The sequence below is a fragment of the Amblyomma americanum genome, chromosome 2 (assembly GCF_052857255.1).
Source record: "Amblyomma americanum isolate KBUSLIRL-KWMA chromosome 2, ASM5285725v1, whole genome shotgun sequence".
Lineage (NCBI taxonomy): Eukaryota > Metazoa > Arthropoda > Arachnida > Ixodida > Ixodidae > Amblyomma > Amblyomma americanum.
In genome coordinates, this window is record NC_135498.1 from 82080539 (window position 1) to 82096726 (window position 16188).

Below are 16188 nucleotides of genomic sequence, written 5' to 3' on the forward strand. Positions count from 1 at the left end.
TAGTGACAGATGTGCGCTGCATGCGTCCGCATTCACGTTAATGTAGCAGGCACTGAAGCTGTAGACCGTCGGCGTTCTTTGTGTTCACTGGCCTTAGCGTTGACAACGATCTAAACTCCGATTATTATGAGGAAAGGAAGGCGCATGACAGGCCACCTGTGGCAGCGGACGCCTCAGTAGCGCTTTGAGGTACGCGGCGGTGGGGAGAGAGATATGTGGGCTGCATGCATTAGCGCTGACAACGTTGTGCCATACACGCGTCACTGCAGCAATAGGCCGCTGCGTTCATTGGGTGACCAGCCTCTCGCGATCAACCACTAATTTAATTGCCAGGGTGGGGCCCCTGCCTATTCATTGTGCGGAACGCACTCAACGTTACAGATGCCAAGCCCCGTCTACTTGCCCAATACGCCAAAGCTTTCGCTTTTTAACCAGTTTCAGCAGTAGTTAAACCGCAGCTAATTTTTTGAGACCTCTCGTAGTAAGCATTGTCTATTTTAAACAACTTGGTGCAGTAACTTAAGCGCAGCTTATTGGTTGATGCACAGAACTTTTCATTTTTAATTTTATGAGTACTGTGGCTATAAACTAAGGCTGGTTCTTTTCACCTCTGTGCGCTCAATACAAGAGCATGCTTTTCGATGGAATCTGCACTCGACTTGATTGAACTCTTTTCTGGTGGAGCTTCAGGTTTAGAGGCCGCGGCCCGGTTATGAGGAGCGCTGTATTGATATTATTGTTATTAATTGTTTAATGTGATGCGATATGCTAGCAAAGTCATGGTTTTCCTCAATCGTCGTCATAAAAATGCAGCTGCAACCACGATCCAGATGAAACCGCCGGGATCGCTCAAGCGATCTCGGATTCCGTAGGCGAATGACGTGTATGGCTCTCAGCTGCGCTGCAGCAATAGCCGCAGCGTTCATTGGGTGACAAACCTCTCGCGACCAACCATTAATTTAACCGCCATCTGGCGGTTTGGGCGCGCTTCCTATCCAGTGATACACCACAGCTCTCGCTTTCTAACCAGGCTCAGCCGTAGTTGAACCACAGCTTTATTTTTTTATTTATTTATTTATTTATTTATTTATTTATTTATTTATTTATTTATATTACCTAAATAACAAAGAGACCCCGGGTATGGGGAATTACATGAGGGATTGGTATTGCAGACAACAAGATGATGGTCTCGATCTTTTTCTCCAATTCGATGGGCTTCGTAAGGTGTACGGCTTCTTGCGGCAGATCGTTCCAGTCCCGAGATGATTTGACAAAAAACGATCGGAAATTAGATGTAGTTCTTTCAGGGTCTTGCAGGGTGTAGTGGTGTAGAATACACGGTCTTGTTGTGGTCAGGGCGACTGAAGAAACGATGTGCTGCTGATATGATTTATGCTCCTAAATATTGATGGTAAAACTTATGAAACAGGCATAATCGAGATATTTTTCTGCTCGTTTCAAGGTTAGACAAGGAGGCTGTGGATATTAGAGGACACACACTTCTACAATATGATGTAATCACGATAAATGAAGCGAATAGCGTTATTTTGTACTTCTTCAAGCGTTAGTGAGAGGTTTGACAGGTGAGGTTCCCACGTTTCTGAAGAGAATTATAATTAAGGTCGGACGAAAGCTTGGAAAGCTAATAATTTGATGCAAGGGGTATCAAGACGAAGACTGTGGGGCAGAAAGCCAAGGATGTGGTTATAACGTCATCAGATAACACTTGAAAGACCGGAATGCCACCTGGACAGAAGATATGCAGATGAGACTGCCTTGAGCCAACTACGAAGAGCGATTGCGGTCCGTGGCGTTGCTTCGGCTAATCACAAGGTGCAGGGTGTACCTAAAACGAATGCAATGAGTTGCATATTCGATCAGGAATTTCAGTCGGGCACGCACTCTGGCCAGCTTTAAACTTTTCGAAATAGCGAAAACCATAAAAATACTGGATTGGAGCACAAATTGTATAGAATTGATTCATTAGTTCGCAAGTTCTCTTTTTCTTCTGTTTCTATTTTGAGTAGCCTTAGCTCAGAACAAACACATGATCTAAATACACAAGTCCTGGTGAACAATGAGACTAATTAATGGCAGACTCACGACAAAACGGGAGCTGGAGGCAGACTGGCGCTATCTTTTCGCAATGTTTCTTCAAAGCCTACAAATTGGCAGTGGCTTAACTTGGCTAACCCTGGAACCCTGGAGCGCTTGTGTTTGTCCCCTGTTTTGTTGCTGCGCTATGGATCATAACGCATACCCACTAGCCCGAACCATCACCTGGAATTCAGCGAAAAGCAAGCACGCTTACTAAGCGTCTGAGGCTCGTCCATGGCAGCTCCGCTACACGCCCGCGACAGCCGTTCTATAGATATCTACACGACCACGTGGCTATGACGTGGTATCACGTTGTCTTACGGCACCCCCATCGGATGTCATCACGTGGCTTCACATCACCCCATCGGATGTTCTTAAGGTCAACAGTCGACCCAAATGTCACACAATGTCAAAGGTCAAAGGTCGACTAAAAGTCATAGGTCAAGGTCAAGGGTACGACACCATTACTGTACCACTATGGTCATTCACGGCTAACGAGTTTGGGCTGAAGGTCATTCAAGGTCGTTCTTCAGCCTACGCGACGACTGCTTTACCTAGCCTAGTGAATCTTTTCGCTTCAGCAATGAGAACCAACTATACCAAACGGGAATGTTGCCTGTAGCGAGAAGCACCCTACTTGAGCTTAGCAAAGCTGGCACGAAAACATTGAAATGTTTTACGCGACCTTTCTCTCATCCGCAGAAGCTGGCCCCTTGGTGGCGGTTGTGGCGGACGCCGACCGTGCGGAGGCGCAGCGTCTCTTGAGACAGGGTCCCTTCCAGCAGGAGGAACACGGAGCCCCGCTGGAGGTCGTGGTGACGAACGCCGACACGGGCGAGATCGTCAAGCAGACCCTGCAACCGGGTGGGCCTGCGTCCTTATTTTTGCCCAAGCTGTCGGTAGAGTAATGAAATTTCATCCACAATTTACTTGTGTTAGAGAAGCTAAACTCCGGGCGTGAAGTTGGCACCGCTGCAAAGTAATCATTGTCGTCCCAAATGCGAAAAGTGACCAGAGGTGCCGATGCATGTTACATATGGTGAACTTCCCTGCGCCAGTTTATTCACTCCACTAATGTCGTGGTTCTAAGAAGAACCGTTTGAAACCAGGCGTCAAAGGGCCCTTTGCTCTCTATTCCTTGCTTTGTAAATAAGCATAAAATAAGGATGTAAATAAGGATAAAAAGTAACATCAAAAACCTAAACAGCCATGAGCGCACGAACTGCATTCATCCGTGCTTTTTTGTTTTCGTCGTACACGCAGGGACAAATGCTGAGCCTCCCTCGCTAAAGCCTTCTCCGTCAGAGGTGGCTTCGTCACCGGCGCCCTGCTCCGACGACTCTCGGGCCTCCAGCCCGTGCCAAGATGTGTCCCCGCCACTGCCTCCTCCTGGATTAGTGGCCGGGAACAAAGGCGACGCGCTAGGCGAGGCCACGTGTCGCGCGTCTAGGGCTTCTTCGACGGCGGCATCTGGCAGCTCAGGAGCCATGAAACCCTCGGCCAATCACCAGCGGCACGCCGACGAGGCCGGCGATGGTGTCCCCGAACACGTCGTGATCGATGCGTCTGAACCAAAGGGCCACAAGATCGGTGCCAAGCAGAGGTTTGGATGCAATTCTTAAGCTTAAAGATGTTCGATTATGCAGTGTCCTGAGTGGCTTAAATACCCTCCTGAATGGTGTTTCTACATATTGTTTACAGCTTGTTCTGGTAAAGATTACAGCGCTGTAGGCAGCGGCGAGGAGCAGAGGAGCTCTCCGAGCCTAGTGTAAAAAGCGCAGTGACTTCTTCAACACGCTTGCGGACTGCATAACTGATAATCGCAGTTGCAATTATTTTGGAGTTACCAGTTATCTTAGAGACAGCTATTTGAATTAAATATCTCGGTCAGTAAGGGGCAACTACAAAAACCTTCATCCACCTGGCCCCTCTTAAACATTGTCTGTGTATAATCTTCCTGACGTTAAAGTCGACCGGTAGCTCTAAGGGATCGTTTCTTTTTGGTTTTTAGTCTCCTCTTGTACTAAACCATGCGATATGAACCCACGGAAGTGGCTGCATTTAGAATGCCCGTTACCATGCTCGTCACCGCTAAAGCCGTATACACGGTCATCTTACCTAGGTGAAAGAGACTTTTGCATTGTAGATATTCTGCCCTCATTATGAACCGTTTTTTATCTCTTGCGTTCAAAAACTCGAAGAACCTTGGCAGTGATACTAACAGCAGATCCTTGTTTCGGTACCACAATGGCAAAAAGTACAGAGTTGCTGCGTATGAAGCGGAAGCTAACGTTAGGTCGCTGCGGGAGTCTTTCGGCACTGGCGCCATCTTCAGTCTCTGGGAATGAAGAAAAGGTTTCTATTCAAACAAAACGTACAAGAAGTCTCTAGAAAGATTCATTACATTGCCTGAGGCACCACCGGGGGTCGCAACTGCAGTGGGGTGTGCAAGTGACTGATACTGCGCAATGTGAAGCCTTCTTTGAGAGCATCTTCATGCCCGCGCAGGAAGCGCCGTCGTCCGAACAGCCATCCCACGCCGACGGTGGCCGACGTCCTGGTCGTCCTCTGCGGTTTCGTCATCACGCTCGCCGTGCTCGCTGGTCTCGCGGCCTCTACGCGCCACTTGTTCAAGCAGAACAGTGAGACTTACGTCACCATTTATGCACGGTCTTTACCACCTTACAATGTGCACGAAAGCGCTACCGTAGAGGTCGCACCTGCTGTTAGGTCGACTTACAGATGACCTCGTGGATTCTACCTCAAGTACACAATGTTATGCCTGATGGCATCAGCACCGCATTTTCGTGCCAGCAAACACCGCTCACAATATACCAACATGCATGGAAGAGATCGCGACTAGGTATACTGAATTCGTGCTTGGCCTTGTATCGTACATGTTTGTATAACTTGTGTAAGTCCGACATTGCTGCACCTTGATCGCTGCTGTTTGGAATTTCCTATCTATCTCCTCTCAATAAGATCCTTTTCTAAGGACTTCTCTACTGGGTACTACCGGTATCATCTTTTACAACAAATCCTGCAAAGCTGCCAGTGAAGCCAGATATCAGTGCATATTTCCATATCGTTCACTCTTGCGCCGCGCAGCTAATAATAACCCCAAAGTCTCTCATAGTGCATGACGCACATGGATATCCAAATTAGGCCACAGAAAAGGCAGCCACGCAGAAACAATCATTTCAACTCCTTCCAAACCTGCTCCGCTCATGGACGCCGTTCCATGACTAAATAAAAATGCATCGTTGCTATTTAAATTAGCCAATTACATCATGCAGTACTTCCTGTTTCTTTTGCTTTCTTTTACTTCTTCTCTATAACGCTTATCTGGATAGTTGGAGTGCCCAGCACTCTTTCAGTCATACGAAACGTTAGAGAGCACTGCGGCTACACGCATTGCAGGAATGCGAAAGCATTGACGCCTCCTCGACACTCGTCGCCTCTCTTTACCCCTCTTTGATTCCATTGACGTTTGCTTCTGATTAACTAATCAATCTATGTCAATCATACTTTTTGTTTGATTAATTATCACTCATAAAACACATTTCTATCCATTTCAAACTTTATTTTCAATTCTTTGCTTATTTTTCACTATTTTGCCGTCCATGGCTATTTTCCCGTCTACTCACTATATCGAAGTCCGCGCCAGACAGTTTTCCTTTGGGACCTCCTACTGTACTAACTTGATGAAACTTATGATTAACTTGTATTTCGTTTTAATAGACCTTCAAACTAATCATACTATTGACATATATATTTTTGCGCATCATCCTCACATTGTCCCCTATCGATAACAATGATTCGTTTGATGCCCACTCTTCTGAGAACGTCACAATCGCTGCGGACACGTTTTGGTAACACGACTCCGTCGACTTAGCCTAGAAATGCTTTGGCATTAACAAGCGGCTTTGCAGTCTAAAATATATGAGTAATATTCGAGCGCGATGCGCGATAGGCTGCGCGTGCGAAGTTTTGTAGGCACGTAACCCGAATCAAGCCAGTGACATCTGCCGACGGTGTTTTGAAACGCGGTTCGCACACGCTGTGAATGTTCGTCTATTTGCTCCCAGTGGCTGGTGCCCCACCAACAATCATATTTTACTCTGGGTCTGAATACGGTGGCAGAAATACTGGTCACCATTTTTATATCTGACAACAATAACAATAACTACATTATAAACATTGCGTTCCACTTCTGCTTTTTTTTTTGCAGACGTGTTAGTCGTACGCCTGCACAGAGTCAACCGGCCGGGTGAGTATTGCTCTCTATGGGGAGACACAAATATAATGCCGCCGCGCCATTCGATGTTTTCCGCGCGCCTCTCTTCTCATGGAGTTTTGAAACCGGCTGCACTGGCACTCGACAACGACAGCATTCGAGTCTCTCTGTTTTTCTTGTCCTGTGTTTTTTTTGCGCTGTTTTCCTACAGAAAAATGCAGGTGCGAAACTAGCGGAACTGCGTGATTTTGGTGTCTTTTTCTTATACATTTTTGTTAATTAAGAGCAATCTCTTTCACTGACACAAAACTTCCTTTCTTATTGTAGGAAGGCTCAACGCGGACAGCTGTAAGTAAATTGTTGCACGGCTGCAAATGTTGCCCAAGGGACACAATTTAAATGCCTCAACAGCACCTCAATCGTTTTCGTTACGGTTGCCGTCTCCTGGTGAACTGTTCGCACAGCCTTCCGGTACTCTACTCAAAGCACCTGCTATCCGCCAACGGTGTAGTCGGCCTCATCGCAAGCAAAATAAACCTGTCACAAGCATAAAGCTGTGAGAGAAGTCTCCATCTACCAAAACATAGTCATCCTTGCGCTAGCGGAAGATATTTGAATGCTCAAGTGAAGAGAACATGGAAGCCTTCAGGGCGCATGCATTATTTGTTATTTATACGCCTTCGATTCAGGCCGATATTACATTGAAAGAGAGGTGTAGAGAGGATTCTATATGAGCACCATCATTTAAGTAATTCAAATGCGGCACCTGGATTCGAGACGCCGGTGAAGAAGTTGACGAGCACCGGCAGAACGACCTACAAAGAAGGATCGGAATTCGCATAAGCTTGACCGGCTCACATTGAACCAGCTTCCACAAAATAATATTCAATTCCGGTTCTACATAGTTCACTTTTACAGCGCAAGTGTCGGTGAAAAAGCAGTAACGTCAGAATCACTTGTGGGTTCTCTCTGCATGTGACGTTGTCGGGTTGGGAACTTTGTGACTATTTCCCTCGCCTGTGTACGCTTCAGTGGTAGGATGTCTCGGTGCCAAGCTTCGCCGCTCAGGGCATGCCGACTTCCATGTCATTTTCAACCGCAGTCTCAATTTTCATCTACTCAATAATAATTCGAGAGATGGAATTTATGTCTTTCTGAGCCACGAGATCGTCCAATACAGCTGCTATGCATTGAAAGACTATTTATATAAGGTAAAAAATGCAGAAGTGTCACGTGCATATCAGAGGCCTTCGATGTCCTTGTGAAACAAAATGGCGTCTTCCAACTAAGCGGAGGCGCTTGCATCGAGGTACCAGAGTATTAACTCAATGAGACGCCCCCTAGGGTCTGATGCTGAGTCTCACCCTCTATACGGGTCGACGCAGTCGTTCCCCCGACGCTGGTGTGCGGCGTGTCCCGGCTGTCCGGCATGGCCGAGCTGTCCAGCCTCTGCTCGCACATTATCTACACCGGGGACATGGACATACTCAGCGACGGCGTCGAGTACACGCTATTACCTGCCGGTGTGTATGTCCACGAGAACAGTGCCGCCACGAGCATGGTCATATTGAAATGCTGTTCTTTTTTCTCCCGGCAGCCCCAACGGGCGATCTTACCGCACTTATGTTGAAGCGAGGAAATGGTAATGGTTGTTTCGCCAGAACGCACGGTTAGCGTGTGACGACCATCAGAGATCCGAATGGTCATTCTCTTTTTTTTTATTATTGCAACAGCATGCCGTTTGGCGTGAAGTAGTATCCAAGGTATATTGATACACGCCGCATTCCCGGAAAAAGTTAGGCGGGCTCCGGTGGTGATGTCTCAACATCCACTCTTATCCAACATCCAAAGTTAACTTTCCAATATTCGTTAACCAGCCTGCTCGTTGCCACATCTTAGCTGTATTCTGATGTACTACACCGCTGACAAAAGCGCTCTTCTAGCTCAAAAAGCCTTTTTTATTTTTAAATTGTGTAAAGTCTTGCATGAAACCCCCTGTATATTAATCGTCCTTGGCCTCATCTTCCGAAACTGGCATCCGCATTGCAGACTTTGCGTGTAGCTGCCGTAGAAAAGGCTTTTGAGGACGGAACTTTGCATTGCAGATAGCGCGAACTTCGAGGCGTTCCGCGCACTGGGCACTCCGGGCTCGCTGTCCCCGCAGCTGCTGGCCTCGATGCCGCTGGCTCCGCTTTGGGAGCGGCTCCCGAGCCTCCTGAGCTGGCACCGGCTGGGCCGTGCCATGGCGCGCCTCGTCAACAACGCCAGCCTGCACGGCGTCGAGGTGCGTTTGTCTCCGGCCATCGCCCTCAACGAGGAGGTCCTCGCAAGGCTGCAGGCGGCCTGCAAGGTGAGTGGGCGAGCGCTGCATTCGAATCTCTGTGGCTGTCAACAGCATGACTCAGAATCCGTGCAAGTCGGTGAGGTTGCCGTCCTCTAACGGGGGCCAAAGTCTCCAGGATGTGCGAAAAGCAATATACCCCTTAGATGACATATATCAGAGCCATCACCTCATTTCACTAGCACATATTACAGCATCTAGGCCCGACTTTCGTGCCCACAAGTTTAGCATCGAGCCACCCTCTAACCGAAATGTGATCTTGTGCTGCTGCTCGAGACGTATCCTGAGGATCTGTGCCGCCAGTAGTACAGGCCAAACCCGCCAGCCGAATGACGCTATATCTACGGTGACGAAGTACAGATGCACGTCTGTCGTTGCTCAAGGTTTCCTTTGCTGGAAAGTTATATAGGTCGACCTGCATCATATCGCATTCGAAAATGTGAAAGATGTGACGAAGTAAGCGACATGGCATTTTCTCAACGCGAGCACTTAAGGGCAATGATGTGGTTACTGCTTGTGAAGTCAGAAGTGAATGCGTGATTTTCTGTTTTCTTCACTTTATTATGCATATATGTGCTTATTGTAAACTGACTTCCTGCCCGTTTCAAATGGAAACGTACATATAACCGATATTTAGCGCTTTTTCGACGCCAGGTGTAACATCTAAAGAACAGTTTCACTATGGCGTATCTTGTAGCCTGAGTCGCTTTGGAACATGAAACCACAGTAACCCATAAAGTATAATCGTTTGTTTACTTGGCTCTGTAGTGCTAATCATGCCGTCTCTGAAGCTTTTTAGAGAGACACTGTAAACGTTAAACATTTAAAGCACATGTAGGTTATGCCAACGAGCGAGGATATTTAGGATATGGAAACATTTTTATTTTCTTTGGATCATTAGACGATAGGCAACTTATTGGTACTGGTTTTTGCACTGACACAGCTTTTATTGAGACGAAAAAGCACGCTCCAGCAACTATGTCGACGCACTGTACATCTGCACTTAGTTGTGGTAAGCTAAGTGCACATGTAGCTTGTAGAAGGTGAGGCATAAAGTAAACAAAACAATGTTACGCCTCCACGAATTTTGCTACCATTTAAAGCGACGCCAGATTGTAAATTTTAATGCATGAATGAGCGAAATTTCTTGCCCAAGGCGCTTGGAAAAGTTAACCCGCACTGTATAGTGTAGCCAATTTGTAAGGGTGCTCCGGTCTTCAGGCTTCAAGCTGGCTCTGGAACTAGCCAATCAGTTGCGCTGACATCCACGTTTATTTTGCTCGCCATTTTGAACACCCAAAAAACAAGAGATAGGCCGTGAACACAGCGGCTCGAAGCCGCGTAATAAAGCCCTTGTCGCACTTTTCTCTGAAAACAGATAGTAAATGACAATCCTACAAGTTTACTTAGGCTTCAATTTTTCTCCATAGCGTGAGAGGCCGCGTAGGTAGTTTGGCACTATAAGGAAAATTAGAGATGTGCTCAGCGTTGTTGCTAAACCGGAGTGTAAATCAAACGTCGCTTCTAGCTCATTTTTCCATCCTGCACGAGCATTAAACGACCGGTGGTTAGTGTTGAGTGGTGCTGAGATTCCCTCATTATAATCTATCCTGTCTTTAGGAGATGAAGAGGACCGACGCGGATTCCACCATGTTCCTGCGGCTTCGCTACGGCCCACTCCTGGCGAACAACGGCAACATGGAGAAACTGGTCGAGTACGTGCGATCAAGCCGCTAAGCGGAGGGGTGGCGAGTAAAAAACGCAACAAGTCGCTATGTAACGCTAGTAAACCGCAGCCTTCCAGTGGGCCTGCTCACTGCCCGTTTTTCTATTTAATCCATCCTTCTCTTTATAGGCATACCTGCTTTTAAGTCTGTGAAGCTATTTTCTCCTTGTGGAGATGCTTTTGTGACACGGTGTATAAATTTGTTTGGCCGTCCTAGTTAAACAGAGCCTGCCTGGCAGGCAGACCTTTCTGGAAAGTGTTCACGCAACAGGGTTTGCTCTTCCAGCTCGAGAACTGTGGAGAAGTAAGAACGATAGGGCACATGTAAGTCCGTAGGCTTGTTATTTCGTGTGTATTCAAACTGTTTTTCTACACGTCTCAAGAGCGTCCAGACCTCCTTCTCTTCATTCTCACAAAAGGCTTGTGCAGCAATTTAGAACAACGCTAAGGCGCCCGTGTGCTGTGCGATGTCAGTGCACGTTAAAGATCCCCAGGTGGTCGAAATTATTCCGGAGCCCTCCACTACGGCGCCTATTACTTCCTTTCTTCTTTCACTCCCTCCTTTATCCCTTTCCTTACGGCGCGGTTCAGGTGTCCAACGATATATGAGACAGATACTGCGCCATTTCCTCCCCCCCCCCAAAAAACAATTATTATTATTAATTTAGAACAGTGATGAGCACACAAGTGTTTTATATCCAATTCATTGATATCCAATTCATTGATATTTTTCTCTGGTGAAGGTACCATTGCGACTTCTATGTTAAATTCACTGGCTAGTCGATTGATGACTTCAATAGTTGCGCCCGCACGAAACCGGGGCCGAAAAACTTGCAACTATTCGAATTTTGTTAATCACTTCACTACTTAACATGATTCGTCAGTTTTTTGATGTCCGCCAGCAGGATAAATGATATGCCGAAAAAATCTTGTCTTAAATTTGCCTCAAAACATCTATTCTTTTTTTTTTCATTCCGACCTTCCAAAAAATTAGCTTTGGTCAAGCCCGACTGAACCTACTAAGACGAGTGAAAGCTCTTTTAAGTAAGCACACGCTACACGCTTTAGTATAGCAAACGGCATGTCACGCGATTTCCGGCAGTTTCAAGAGCGCTGTTGGCTCTGCATATGCAGCTGTGGCGAGGCGTGGCGAGTCACGTGGCATGACGTCAGAGCCAAGCCTCCGCTCCTCCTGGCTTAAAGGTCAAATTTCATAGCCAGATGACCATCAGCTTGGTACGAGAGTAGAACTTTTGCTCTAAAACACCCGGTATACTTACATGTCGCAATGAGGCTTGAGTCATGTTGCGACCTTTCGATCACCAGTTTTATAATGTTTCAATCACTTTTAAAATCCGCCTCTCCAAGTGTGACGTAGCCACCTTCTCGACCAATCCGGAGTTTTCGCTCACGCCGCAAACGACTCCAAATTTTCTGCAGGAGGGAACCTCACGCTGTCGCGTAATATTTGCGTGCTCCACTCAGTTTTTTTTTTGTGTGTGTGGTAACTGTTGGATCCCATTAATGCGCAGCTGCCCCGACGTGGTGGTGTTCCGCACCGAAAACCACGAACTCAGCAGCAAGGTGCTGAGGGCGCCCAACCCGTACCAGCGATACATAGGCGCCCACATGGCCGAGCTCTTTTTGGTATGCTACAAGTTTAGCTCGGCGAAATACTTCTAATAACTTTTCAAGAGCACGCAGCGCTTCTTTTAAGGGTCCGCGCTTCTTGAAGGTGTTCTCCTTAAAGGTCAAGGCCTTTAGGTCGCCCAAGATGGTAGAGAAGCCCATCGCGCATCCCACGGGATGCACGGGATGGGATTTGGTCTACAAGTGATCTCATAACTTACCAGCAGCAGTGCACTATATTTTCTTATCTAGGATAACTTTTCTGACTTTATTAGTTCGTCTCAAAATTTCTAAAGCGGAATTCATTGACTACTCTCAAGACTAGGTACCTTACAGGCTGGTGCCTGCCGAGGGGGTCCTTGCAGGAGCGTCGAAGACAGTATACGTAGCAAAGCAGGAACTGCGATCGTTCAGTCGGGTCTTCTATATCCCGTCATTTGCGTTGATGCAGTGGTTGAAAAGTATCTTGAACTAGCAGATCTCAATTCTGTAATGACCTTCTGAACTATTAGCTTAACATATAACCAGGGTACGCTTTTAACACCTCAGCAGTAACCACGTAACCGCACGTAACCACAGCAACCACTGTTCATAATAGTGTGCGCATCTCTAAATTGGTGGGCCTAACTGGCGCTAACAGCAGCACTCGGTGCGAACAGCTGCAGGAGCTTGAGAAGATCTCGCTGCTGCGCAAGCCCCTGGACGGCCAGGAGTGGTGCCTGACCTTTGCGCTGGGCGGCCTGCTCTTCCGCTACCACATGGGTCTCAGCTTCGGGGACGACGCGCTGACTGGTCCGCTGGAGATATCCCTCTCCGAAGTGAGCACGTGCAAAAGAGCCTCTCCATAGGCGGCTGCTTCGAGATGGCCATGATATGTGAGAACAATGGAGTTTCACATAACGGAGAAGTACCGGTCTTGCCAAACGTAATCAAGTAACGGGATTCGTCTCTTACCCCTGTAGCGGAGCACTTTTGACAGTCCTTGGGCTCTAAATCTGTGTAAGGCAAGAACTAACGTTCTCACCTTTCTGGAACCTTTGGCCTTTTGAAGGTGCCGTAAGACCAGCGATTTAGGGATGAGAAGTAAACTCCACTGCCTGGTTTCGTTTTATCAAAGACGCTACGTACTTCCGTGGACATGTGCCGGTGGAGCTAGATGCTATCCGCGCCTGCGCAGTGGCATGGCTGCGCCCTCACCTCGCCACTGAGACGCGCATCTGCAAGCTGGTCCACTATATGCCTGCTCTGTTATTGTCCTGATTCGCCCTAATGTCATTAGTGCACTGCACGCCGAAGAAACAAGACCTCGATATCCAGATAGGTAGATAGGCACGTTCGAATGTTTATTCTAGCGTGCGTATCCAGTCTGGATATCGAGGTCATGTTTCTGCGGCTTGCAGTACACTAATGGCATTAGGGCGATTCAAATGTTTATTCAAACGTGCCTATCATTTGTTAACCACTTGGATCATCTAATTATCTGGAACAAGTGGTCGTGTTCAAATGCCTAAACAGGTGGCACTTACTGCGGAGATTAAAGGAGGTTGTTGCTTCCTTTCATGGGATTTGTATCTGTAATGGTTAGAGATTCGTCGTTTTAAATCTTCCCCGCCTTTTCACGATACTCACGATCCGCAGGAATAAGGTTACAACATTTTGTTTGATGCTCGCAACTAAGGCCCGTCGTCTCTGTGCAGGTATGCAATCGCTTCTCAGTGCGGCGCTTCGAAGACCTGCGCACGCTTTCTTTCTACGCCATGGAGCACTCGAAGCACACGTGGGTCGCCTTCGACGATGACTGGTCCCTCGCACGCAAGGTACGTGGTTTATGTTCCACGTCCAAAGGCCCATTGATAAAGGAGAGGAAGGGGACCGCTCATTTTGAATAAGAAATATTATTGAAATTGAAAAGTCTTATTTTATCACCTTACAGAGTAGAAAAAAATGAGTTGTGTACGTAGCTTCATGACGCGAGCATTGTCGCAAATCGTGTTGACTGAAGTGTCCTGGCTAGCTTATACGCACGCATAAATATATGCGTAAATATCCACTAAATTTCTCTCTCGTTAAAATCAGGAAAATATTATGCAGTAAAAGTTCTCTCCAGCAATGCCATAGCGGTGTGAATAAAAAGCATTTAAACAAATTGAGCAGCAGTGCGATAGGAATTTTTAGGTGCAACACATCAATAAGATCGAAGGAAGCGGCGTTTGGTAGCGCAGACAACAAAGGTACTGGAAAACACAAGTAGTTGCGAAAACGCAAAAAAATGCCCACCAAAGTACGGCAAGCAAATCAGACGCAGTCACTGATTGTGTCTGAGCTTCGCAAGAGATATTTATCGTTGCATGTTCTGCAGCGACAGATTGACTTAAGACCGAAGTCAGGCGTAGATTATGCCACCATGCTTACGCTTGTGACAAACCGCCATTGGCTTCTTTCGTTTATGCTCGTGATATAGCAAGGCCTTCACGCCTCCCCGCACTTCACTTTTCACACTGCTGTGCACGGTGCTCTCTTCCCAGGCCACCCTCGCCCGTCAGCGCGAAGGGCCGCGCATGTGCCTGGCCGTTTACCACGCCGAGCTGGACGACCACCGGCAGTTGTGTGGCGGTGGCCCCGCACCAGTACTACGCAGGCTGCACAGGCTGGTCATCAACGGCACGGCCTAGCAGAGCCCCGCCTTCCTGCATGCCCACCACAGCACCGCTTCCGACTTGATCAGAGCGCCGTCATATCTTTTTCTTTCTTTGACTTAAGCGCCCAATGACTTTCTATCTTTTCCACGCACATGCGACTCATTTTTTCAATTTTTTTTATCGCGATGTGCGAGTTTCGATCGCCTTTTCGCCATTAAGAAACACTGCGGAAGACGGAGATGTTCTACGAGGCGGGAAGAAAGATGTATCTTTCACTTTTATATTCCGCCGCGCTTTCAGTGCAGTATTCATGTCCTGCATCTCTGTAATTGAACTGAGTACTGAATGCGGCTGTTGAACCTGTGGACTATCTAGTCGCCCGTAATGCATGTTCTCTTATCTAATGATCTCTGTACACGAATGCTGATCGAGTGGAAATTTTTTTCCCACTTTGTGGTTAAGGTAAATATGGTGTCCACTATTCAGCGAGAAAATAATTGGTTCATGTATATTCGTAGTTGGTCGGCTCTATATTATCACCTGCTCAGCTTTAAAGCACCGCTCTCTATTAAAAGCAAATAGGCAGTTGTTTTTTATTTGCTTCCTATTTCCTAGCTCTCAGCTGTTTTTCAGTGCCCATTCTGGCCAACTCCTGTCATATCAACGTTTTAAACTGCAGCACACGTCAGTATTGAGAATTGTGTCAGTATTGAGAATACCTTGCACACCTTCAAACAAGCTCCGCATGCAGACACAACAGCACCTGTCCAGTAAAACACCACTGCGTGTTCTGGCAACCAGATCTCAACGATGCAAAAATGTTTACCCAAATACGGCCCTCCCATACAACGGTCATGCTCACGGTGTCACTTATGCCTGGAACCGTAATCGCTGGCCATAAGAGTTTTATCTCCTTATGAGTATTTTTGGGGAGTTTATGCTTCCTCCTCACACTCTTAGTGGCTCACGTCTACTTACATCCTCTCACGCTGTCGACTAACATCCCCTCGCACTCGCAAGGATTTTTTCGCGCTTAAATATGTGAATGCAAGAAGTATGAAGCGCGGGAAAACATGAGGGAATCCAACGACTACGCTGCTGTGGAATGCGGACGAAGGTTATCTCTTTTTTTCTTCAAGAATAGAATATTTTAGAAGTGTGTATAAAGTTACCTGTACAAAATGACACAGAAAAGAACTTTGTAGTAAATCTATAACCAATACTGCTGATAACTTGAGCGTACTGAGGCTTCTCCAATTGTAGCGCACTTCCGTAAGACAACCTGTCCGTGGACTTCGTGTTGAGAAAAATACTTTCATGAAGTTTGAAGTTCGTGTTCTTAACACCCTGTATTTACGACTGAATGCTAGGACGTCCTGTCTTCGGAAGCAGCGGACCATTTAGTGCGCACATCACAGTTTCAAGAGTATAATATCGATAACAACAATCGACACAACTCGATCATGCGGCCCTTCACGAGCGTCGCGTTCATAGTACGCATTTTCGGTCAAGATGCAAG

The 16188-nt window shown here is 47.0% G+C and overlaps 1 protein-coding gene across 1 annotated transcript; it reads left to right on the plus strand.

Annotated features, from left to right (window-relative positions):
- Positions 1-6644: 6644 nt before the first annotated feature.
- Positions 6645-14874, plus strand: LOC144119829 (uncharacterized). The gene is made up of 8 exons (XM_077652359.1): positions 6645-6682; positions 7720-7857; positions 8440-8684; positions 10296-10390; positions 11934-12048; positions 12690-12848; positions 13728-13847; positions 14556-14874. The coding sequence occupies exons 2-8, from the start codon at positions 7764-7766 to the stop codon at positions 14700-14702; spliced, it is 975 nt and encodes a 324-aa protein (XP_077508485.1). The 5' UTR covers positions 6645-6682; positions 7720-7763; the 3' UTR covers positions 14703-14874.
- Positions 14875-16188: the final 1314 nt, after the last annotated feature.